Raw genomic sequence first — 10,751 nt, 5'->3', positions numbered from 1 at the left:
TCAGCATATATGTCACCTGTCCTGTAGTCTTTCTTGGTTTCTTCACATCTATAGCCAAGATTTTCAGGAGGCCTCTCCTGATCAAATTTGATCTTCACTAATTTTGAAGAGAACCATAATTTTATGTTATGTGTTTTTGTGGAAACAAAGGCATAATCTCTCGCCCAATGCAACACATTTTCTGACTTCCATTCTGAAGCTGAGACACCTCTAAAGTATATAGGCTGGTTTACTTCATCAGTCCCTTTCAAAATTCAATGTCTCTCAGCAGTTGCCATTCACTCAGCAGCATTCAAAAAATTCAAAGTCAACAAAACACCATACAGGATCCAGATGCCCTGTGTATTTCCCATCTTTACATGGCTTTTTAAAATATTTCTTTACTCTCTCTTTTAAGATTTTATTATTTTTTTTTTTCTGCTTGAAACTTTTATTAGTCACACTCACACATACACAAATGAATCATCTCTGGTGCTCAAGATGCATACAGCAAAAATGGAAAGTTGTACTTGGGCAGATATCACATAGAAAGAACCTGGCCACTCCCTCCAGCTAAATTGAGCAGCCCTTACAAAGGCAGACCGACACTGGAATGAGTGATTCTAGAGGTCGAATGGGGCCAGCAGGGAGCGCCTTCCTTGAAAAGGCAGTTCCTGGACATGCAAGAGGAATTCAGTAGCCAAAACCACCGTTAGTTCTCATCACATCTCTGTGTCTTCAGAGTTGGAAGAAGAATGAGAGGCTGTGCTGTGAGTTCGTTCTCTTGCTGTGTGGGGGTCAAGCTCTGACTCTGCTGACATTCCTCCTCTGTCCTCAGAACAGGCGTCCAGGGGGTCAGCCATGGAGGAAAAGATGGGGATTTTCTTAGCTTGGAAGTAGTTGTAGGCCTTCTTTCCACAGACCAGGAGAGTGACGTGCTCCCCGCTGCTCTTGATCCTGTCCACCACTTTCTCGTAGGGTTCCTCCTGCACGCTCTCCCCGTTCACTTCAATGATGACGTCCTCGTTCTCCAGCCCAGCCTTGTCCGCAGGGCCACCCTCCTGTACCTCTTTGACATAGGAGCCTGGCTGACCCCGAATGGCATTCAGGTGGAAACCATAGCTGTCGTCGACTTTAATCAGTCTACAGAGCTTGGGTTTATGGTCCCCCGCATCCTCCACAGTGTCTGGACTTGTGGCCTCCAGAGGAGCAGCCACAGGAGCTGCAGCTTCCCCGACAGAACCATTGGGCAGTTCTTGACTTTGGCAGTAGAGAAGTGGAGAAAAACGAGCCAGTCCATAGATGCTGTCCGCCTCTTTGTCCACCACCAGCAGTGTGGTCTGCTCTCCGCCCTCCTTGATCATTTCCACTACACTGTCGTGATCGAGGCCTTCCACGGACACGCCATTGACAGCGACCACCAAGTCGTTGTTCTTCAAGCCAGCTGCCTCGGCTGGACTTCCAGGTTCTATGTCCTTGGTGATCTGACCTTTCTGTCCAGAGCCTGCCCTCAGGTAGAACCCGTAGCCATTGCTTCCCTTCCTGATCTCCACCACCCGGGGCTGGTGGGGCAGCAGTTTCAGACTGGCCGTTTCCCTCTTGAACTGTGTCTTCTGTTCATCATGGCGCTTGGCAGTCTCCTTGTCCACAAGGAGGAACACGATACGGCTCCCCGCCTTCTTCACCTTCGCCACCACTTCCTCGTGATTGGCGTTCTCTACGTTTTCTCCGTTCACTTCAACCAAGAGATCGTCGGCCAGGACCCCAGCCCTCATGGCCACTCCCTGAGGTGTGATGTCAGTCAGGTACACGCCCTTTTTGCCTTGGATGGTTTTCAGAGAGAAGCCGAAGCTGCTGCCCTCCTTCACCAGGTAGCAGAGCCGTGGCTGGGCGCACGTCTCCACTGCCCCATTCATTACAGGACCTGGTTTCTTATCATTCAAAGCTGGCTCCCTCTGGATCGGATCCAATTCTTTCAAGTCCACCTTTTTTTTTATAGCCTTCTCGTAGGAGTCTCCATCCAGAACCAGCAGAGTCACTGAATTCCCGCTCTTTCTGACCAGATCCACCACCTGTGTGTGCTCTTCCTTGTCAACAAAGACACCGTTGATCCTGAGAACTCTGTCCCCATCCAGGAGCCCTGCTTTCTCTGCGGGGCTCCCCTTCTCAATCACCCGGACCAGGTGGCCATCAGTGTCCTTCTCAATGCGCAGGAAGAAGCCATAGTTCTGCCCCTCTTGTTTGGACAATTTACACTCTCTGGGGCTGAAGGTGGAGGCCATTTCCTGTCTCCATTTGGGTACAAGGAACCAAACTCCAGTCTCCTGCAAGAGCAGGGCACATTCTTCACAACTGAGCCATCTCTCCAGCTTCCAAGAAGACTTTTATAGCCATCCAGATGTGGTAAATGTTCAGGGCATAATGCTACCTCATGTTGCAAAAATCCGTCCTCTTACTTCTGAGTGCACAGTTTCAACCAGATTTTATTATTTTTAAACTCTTAATTTTTTATGACTGTCTATTCCAAGTTTTTACTGTATCTGTTTAAAGGTTTTTTGTTTTTGTTTTTGTTTTTCAGTCTGGATCACTTTTTGATTGAGGGACTAGGAAGCCATGTTTGGCTCCATGTTTGTGTGTTTGAAACTTCTTTTTAAAGCTTTCTTGGGTCCTATGTGGAAATACATGCCCCACATTGGACGACATATGTAGATGGACTTTACTTTGGGCCGCCAGCTCACAAATAATGACATGGAGACTTACTATTAATTATGAAAGCTCGGTCTTAGCTTAGGCTTGCTCCTAACTAGCTCTTATAACTTAAATTAACCCATGATTTTAAATCTACATTCTACCACATGGCTTTTCTCTCTCTCCAATTCTATGTGTCTGACTCCTACATCTCCATGGCATCTCCTGTGTTCCTTGATTATCCTCCTCCTCTCTCTGCCTGGAAGTCTATCTTCCCTGACTAGCTCTTGGCTGTTCAGCTTCTTATTACACCAATCACAGCAATACATCTTCACAGTGTACAAACATCCCACAACAGCAGGATGGTTGACAAGAGCAGATGAAGTAACTGAGAAGGGGCAGGTTCAGAAATGCAGCTGCGTAATTCCCAGCTGGGTAAGTGGGGTAAGTAGTACCTTCAACTTTTTTTCTTATTTTCTGTGTGTGTGTGTGTGTGTGTGTGTGTGTGTGTGTGTGTGTGCATGTATGTGCACACACATCACATGTGCATGCTCTGGCCAATGTGTGCACATAAGAGGGCCACAAATTTGATATGAAGTATCCTCATCATTCTCCACCTTGTTGTTGTGAGACACAACTGAACTTGAAGCTTACCAGTTCAGCTAGTCTTGCTGGCCAGTGGTGCCCCAGGAGTCTCCTGTTTTTGCTTACCCCCCATGCTGGGGGTACAGACACATACTTGGCCTTTTTTTTAAAGTGTGGGTGCTAGAGATCCAAACTCAGGTCCTCATGGTTTTGCAGCAAGCACTTTACTGACTGAGTCATCTACTCAAACTGCTTCTGCTTTCTTTAGCCAGATCTTTACATCTTAATGAAGAAATTAAGTATACACATTAAGTAAGCCCTCTATTATTTTATATTTCTATTCTCTGGACTTCCCAGAGAACATACGCCTTGGCCAAAGATGTTCTCCCTTAGCAACCGAGAACAGGTTGAAAATGAAAAAAGCCTTTAGTAAGTTCTGAGATGATGAGGTGGCCTGTGCTCTGAAGGTGAACAAGATGGTCTGCCATGCTGCAGGTCAGCAGGCCCCACCTCTTTGAGGAATGTTTTGTGGCAATATTGCCAAAGGCCTCTTGTCTGTAATCTTGTGCCTAAGCTTCTCAACTTCCAATAGAGGGGTAGCCTTAACCCCTGTGTCCCCCAGGAGTACCTCATAGCTATCTGAGGTGTTGGGGGTTGAGTGCAGGGTCTTGTACATGCTGACAAGATTGAGCTGCACCCCAGCTCTGCTCCAGGATGCTTGAGGTGAAGACAGAAGCCTATTTTCTCTCTGTGGGTCTTACATTTTCCTCTCTTCCACAGCTCACAGAGTCGGGCATCTTCCTGTCATGAGGAGTTGGGTCTGTGTCTGCTCTTTCAAGCATAGGCCTTACTCTCCTGAGCATAAGATCTCACCCTTGAAGATTCAATAGCAGTGTCACATGCCAGTCTTTCCCGGAGTGTGTTCTTCAGACCATTTGCTCTCAGTTAATGTGAACTGTAGTGACAGACTGACCTTTTGGCACTGAACAACCAATTGGCGTGTTTTTCCCTGGGGAGGATCACCTCTCTCCAGCCCAGCTTTCCTCAGTTGCCTGTTGTTATTTGTGTAGGGTTGAGGCCCTGTGGACTTATGCCCATCCAGTTTGGCATGCTCGTTGGTGTCATCCTTGTTCAGTTCACATTTGGGCACTCATGCTGGTGAGACTTTGTGGTTATAGCTTCTGATTATTTTGATTATATTCTCTCCCCTCCTCCAACTCCTCCCAGATTCTCCCCCCTTCCCTTCCCACCCAGCCTCACTTTATTTCCTCATCCCTCTCAAAAAATCAAAACAAAAACAACCAGTAAGACAAAAAGATACCAAAACCAAACAAAAAGCACATAAAAACCATGGCACCTATTTTATACTGTCCAGTTACTCCTGGGCATGGGGCCTGTGCTGGAGTGTGGTTGATACGCTCAGGTGTAAACTGCAAACAGCTTCTTGGTTAGGGTTGGAACTTTGTGTCCACTTCCCTTTCTCGGTGCTGGATTTTTCTTGGTTTGAACCTGTGCCAGTCCTGTGCATGCTATCACAAGCTTTGTGGGTTCATATGTGCATCAGCCCTGCTGTGTCTGGATGGTGCTGTTTCATTGGAGTGAGTCATATGCCATTTCTAGCTATTAGTCTTTCTACTTCCTCTTCCACATGGATCCCTGGTCCTTGAGGGGAAGGGTTTGATGAAGATATCCCGTTTAGGACTGAGTGATCTAAATTCACTCACTCTGCACATGTCTAGTTGTAAGTCTGTCTTAATTCCTATGTCCCACAAGAAGCTTCTCTGATGAGGACTGAGCAAGGCACTGGTCCATGGGTATAGCAATATGTCATTAGGAGTCATTTTATTACTATGTTCCTTTAGCACAGTGGTTCTCAAACTGGTGGGTCATAAGCCCCTGTAGATCAAACAACCCTTTCACAGGGATCACCTAAGAAGAAAGGATCACCTAAGAACATTGGAACACATGGATATTTACATTACACTTCACAACAGTAGCAAGATTATAGTTATGAAGTAGCAATAAAAATTTTTATGGTTGGGGGGGTCACTATAACACAAGGAACTGTATTAAAGAGTTGCAGCATTTGGAAAGCTGAGAACCACTGATTTACAGAGCCTTTTTTTCTTGGAGTCCTCCATCCCCTCTGGCTCTTACACTATTTCCAGCTCCTCTTCTATGGGGTTCCCAGAGCTTGGAGAGGAGGTATTTGATGGGAATATCCCTTAGGGCTGAGTGTTCCAACCTCTCTCACTCTGTATATCATATCTGGCTGTGAATTGCTATATTTGTTCCCATCTGCCACAGGAGGAAGCTTCTCTGATGATGGCCGAGCAGGGCACTGATCTATGAGCATAGCAGAGTTATTAGGAGTCACTTTATCATTACTATTTTTTCTTTTTTTGGTCAGTATTATTTGATTTTACCCTAGGTCTCTGGGCTATCTAGTCTTTATGGTTAGGGGTCACCACAACATCAGGAACTGTGTTAAAGGGCTTCAGCATTAGGAAGGTTGAGAACCATGCTTTAGCAGAATAATAATAGTAGGTAGGTTTCCCCATAGGGTCATGACTTACCTAGTCTTTTGTTCTTAACCACTTTAGCAGTGTCAGGTATGGACTCCATCTCATGGAGCAGGCCTCAAATCCAGTCAGCATGTAGTTAGTTACCCCCATGACGTTTGTTCGACACTTACACCAGTATATCTTGCAGGTGGGTCACTGTTGTAGGTGGCAGGATTTGTGGCTGGCTGATACTGATGATAGCTTTTGCCCTCTGGTGTATAAAGTACCTCCCCATACCATGAACACTAGGCAGCAGTGGTGAAGTTTCTAGTTGGGCACCAGCTCAATCTTCCCATGCTTGATGACGTAAGTAAGCTGTGTCTTCAGGAACAGGTCTTACGTCAGTTTATAGAGAGTAGCAAATGGTCTTGGTAATAGCCTGTGATATTTGAGGTATTTGAGGAAACTTTGGGACCCTTTGGCCAACGGCTCAATAGGAAGTAGCCCATTCCTGTCACTGGAGGTTTTATTTGGGGGCATAAAATTTCTAGTTGGGGCACTGTCTTCCCTATTATTTGGTGACTCCATTTAAATTCTGTAGACAAAATTCTAAACAGTCTTAGTAAATAAGAAACACAGAGCCAAATACAGAGGTAATAGCCAAAGAAATCAGAGAGCCACAACTAGCTTTATCTTACCACCAGCAGTAGCTTCCCCTGAGAGAGAGAGAGCTTCTTCCTATCTGATTTGTCTTTTGATTGCCTTTCTGTTCTGCCTTCTCATTGGCTCTAAACCCAACCACATGACTTCCTCATCACTGCCTGTCTATACAGACCTCCAGGTCTCTATGGTTGGTACTGGGATTAAAGGCTCATGTCACCACAATTGGGTGTGTCCTTAACCACACAGAGATTAAGGGTGTGTGCTACCACTGCCAGACTTCTGCTTAATGGCTATTTGACCTCTGATCTCCAGCCAACGTTATTTATTAACATACAAATAAAATATCACATTTCATCATGAATAAAATATCACCACATTTTCCCCTTCATTCTAATAAAAAGAAAAAAGAAAAAAAACCCTATAACTAATATAAGGAAAACTATATACAATAAGTACAATAATCATATACAATAAATATAAGCAATAAATACCTCAACAATGTCTAGTCTATTTGACATTGACATTTGACAAACTCAGAGAAAATATTCCATTTTCTGTCCTATTTTGGTAAGTCCAAAATGTACCTGATTCATTTTTTATCCTAACTTATATTACTAACAGAGAACTATCTTATAATATCTTTCAAATTTATACACTTACACCTCTTTAGTGAGTTTCTTTTCTGAAATTCTTAACAAGGAAAACTATAACTACTAATTTTCAACTAACTATAACTATAACCATAACTATCTGATTTTCAACTCCCTCAGAGACCCAAGAAGGAAATAGTAAAATATCACAAAAATCCATATATACATGTGGGGTTTCCATATGGCTTTTCAAACAGCCTTTAGTGTAAGTTGTCCCTCTCCATATTCCCTCCTTTACCTTGCCCATCCCCCCATTTAATTCTCCTATTCCAGTTCATCCCCCATTCATCTCTTTATAACAGCATATCCTATTTCCTTGGAAGATCTCCTGGCCCCTGGCCCCTTACTAGCTACCTAACCTCAGTGGTTATCATACTGAAACATATCTAAATCTTAAAAGCTAACATCCACACAAAAAGACAATATTCATAATTTTGAGGCTAGGTTATCTCATTCAGGATCATTGTTTCTAGCTCCACCCACTTACCTGAAAATTTTAGAATTTCCTATTTCTTAAATAGCTAAAAAGTATTAAATTGTACAAATATAGTACATTTTCACTCTCCATTCATCAGAGGTCAGACATCTAGGCTGTTTCCAGTTTCTGGCTATTATGAATAGAGCAGCAATGAACATGGATGAATAAATATCTCTGAGTAAGAGAGGTATAGCTAGATCTTATAGTACATTGATTTTCAGCTTTTTGAGGATGACCACATTGATTTCCATAGAGCTCACAGCACATGGGTGCAGAGCTCATAATGCATGAACTCATAGTACATGGGTACAGAGCTCATAGTATGTGGGTACAGAGCTCATAGTATGTGGGTACAGAGCTCATAGTATGTGGGTACAGAGCTCATAGTACGTGGGTACAGAGCTCATAGTATGTGGGTACAGAGCTCATAGTATGTGGGTACAGAGCTCATAGTACGTGGGTACAGAGCTCATAGTATGTGGGTACAGAGCTCATAATGTCAGACATAGAGCTCATGGTGCCCTGAGGTAGAATTCATAGTATGCTAGTATAGAAGTCAATGTAAAGAGTCCATAGAGGCCTCTATAAAACTTGTAGTTCCTTGCTAAGAACTCACAGTACTCCTGAACACAGCACAAAGTTCCTAGGCCAGAGCCCAGAGCACACTGCGTAGGTGGCAGAGACTCCTATAAAAAGGTCTGAATGCACAGGTGTAGACATCATACTGTACAAATATACAAACCATAGAGCACATGTACAGAGCTCATAGCACCCATCCAACAATCACAGTGCATTGTGTTCATGACATGCACCTATACAGAGCTCCCACTGCTCATGCACAGAACACAGAGTACCCCATCTAGACATCAAGGTAACCTGCATTCACATCACAGTCCACCTATGTCAAGTTCACAGTGTCCAGTGAAGACATCACAGTGCCCCATGTTTATGACAGTGCACCTGTACAGAGCTCACAGTGTCCTATCTCAGTATCACAGTTCCCTGTATTCATGTCACAATGGACCTTTACAGAGCACACAAGACCCTATCTAGACATAATAGTGCCCCATGTTCAAGTTACAGAACACACAGTACCCTGTATAGATATCACAGTGTCTTGGGATCATGCCACTGTGCATGTATATAGGGAACACAGTCTAGGCACCATGGTGCCCTATCTGCAGATCACAGAGCACCTGTGATGTCTTGACAGGGTTCTGTGCACTCTGTACAGGTTAACTGTGACAGGAACACAGGGCACTGGATGTCTAGAATGGACACTGTCAGCTCTGTACAGATGAACTGTGATCTTAACATAGGTGTACCTTGTAGATATAATGGTGTCCCATGACACAGTACATCTATGCAGAGTTCATAGTAACCCATCTAGACATCAAAGTACACTGTGTTTGTATCAGTACATCTGTACAGACAGTACTTGGTCTAGACATCATGGTACCCTGTGCTCATGTCACAGGATACCTGTATAGAGTCCACAGTCACACTGTGGACTAGATGTCACACTGTCCTGAGATCATGCCGCAGTGCACCTACACAGAGCTTATGGTACCCCATCCAGACAACACAACTCCCTGTGCTGCTGTTACAGTGCACACGTACTGAGTTCACTGAGCTCTGTCTAGTCATCCCAGTGTCCTGTATGCATGTCATAATGAAACTGCACGAAGCTCAGAGTACCCTATCTAGACATTATATTGTCCCGTGTTCATGTCACAGTGCACCTTTATAGAGCACAGAGTACCATGCAGACAGCATGATGCCCCACGCTCATGTCACAGTGTATCAGCACTGACCACATAGTGCCCTGTCTAAACCTCACAGTGGTCTATATTTATGTCTCAGTGCACCTGGACGGTGTGGTGATACATTGTGAACCCTAATAAACTTGCTGAGAATCAGAAGACAGAGCCAGCCACTACATTAGATATAGAGCCAGGCAGTGGTGGCACACACCTTTAATCCCAGCACTTGAGATCTCATGCCTTTGCTTGGGAAGCACACACACCTTTAATCCCAGGAAATAATATGGCATGGCAGAGAGAGGTATATAAAGTGTGAAGAAACAGGAACTCACTCTCTTGAGTCTGAGGATTTTGTAGAGATAAGAGCTAGTGGCTGGCTGTTCTGCTTCTCTGATCTTTCAGCTTTCACCCTGATATGGCTTTGGTTTTTTATTAAAAGACCATCTAAGATTCAAATGACATCTGGTGTCCAACTTGTGGGGCACAAATTCACAAAAAAGCTGCTTGCCTGTGATGTTGCAGGCCCTGGCTCAGGCCCAAGCTGCATGTGGCTGGAGTCTCCACACCGCGTGGGCCAGAATTCCTAACCCACTGGCTAAGTTTCTGTTGCAGCCTCTCTGCAGCGAACTCCCCAGGCCCAGGCTCCAAACATGCAGGAATTAGCTGCTTTTGCACATTTCCCATGCACACTGCTGGCTCTTTGGCTTCTCCCCTCTCTGGGTGGGTCGTGGCTTTCTCTGAGCCCTCTGCTCAGACTGCTGCCACACCATCATCTGAATCATCACTGTCAGCAGACTTGGTGAGTCAACTGGGATTTCTTAAAGGGAGGAATTAGTTAAAAGAAAGTTTTTTCCCCACATTGAAAAATGGGAAACATTTTTACAATGGAGGGGGTTTGGCCGCTGTCTGACTATACATTAAGCAGTCTGAAAATGGAACAATTAAATGAGAGGATAATTAATGTAGATGGGATTTATGTAATGTCAATTATAAATATTATTTGTTTTATCATTTTTGTTTTATCATTAAAAATGTTGGTTAATATGAGTGCCAAGATAAAAGTTTTAGAAAAATTTGTTAAAACAGATCATAGATATATTGAGACCCAGACAGAAGAATTTAAAGGTGAACCAATCTCAGCATTATATTATATGGTTACAGAGAAACAGCCTAAGGCTTTCAAACAGCCAACCTTAATCTACCTAGTAACCTTACAGGAACTGCCAAGTGCTCAAGGCTGTGTAAGAGCTGACTGGACTCCTATGCAAATGTTAGATTTGAGGGGATTCAAAGAAGCTATACTGTCATATGGTATGCATTCTCCATTTGTGAAGCAGATATTAAACTTGTGGTCAACTTGTAACCGAATGATCCCTCAAGACTGAAGAGATTTGGTTACAGCAGTCTTAGAGGCTGGTACCCAATTACAGTGGAGGACCTG

At 44.1% G+C, this 10,751-nt stretch overlaps 1 protein-coding gene across 1 annotated transcript; it reads right to left on the bottom strand.

The window, feature by feature from the left end:
• Positions 1-409: 409 nt before the first annotated feature.
• Positions 410-2,261, bottom strand: LOC102915641 (Na(+)/H(+) exchange regulatory cofactor NHE-RF3-like). The gene has a single exon (XM_006974941.4). The coding sequence runs from the start codon at positions 2,259-2,261 to the stop codon at positions 702-704; it is 1,560 nt and encodes a 519-aa protein (XP_006975003.1). The 3' UTR covers positions 410-701.
• Positions 2,262-10,751: the final 8,490 nt, after the last annotated feature.

The sequence above is a fragment of the Peromyscus maniculatus genome, chromosome 2, assembly GCF_049852395.1.
Source record: "Peromyscus maniculatus bairdii isolate BWxNUB_F1_BW_parent chromosome 2, HU_Pman_BW_mat_3.1, whole genome shotgun sequence".
Taxonomy (NCBI): domain Eukaryota; kingdom Metazoa; phylum Chordata; class Mammalia; order Rodentia; family Cricetidae; genus Peromyscus; species Peromyscus maniculatus.
The sequence above is the reverse complement of the archived record's forward strand: the minus strand, read 5'-3'. Positions and strand labels throughout refer to the sequence as shown.

Bases quoted from the DNA above. Each gene is read 5' to 3' on its own strand.
- LOC102915641 (XM_006974941.4), bottom strand. From the start codon at position 2,261: ATGGCCTCCACCTTCAGCCCCAGAGAGTGTAAATTGTCCAAACAAGAG.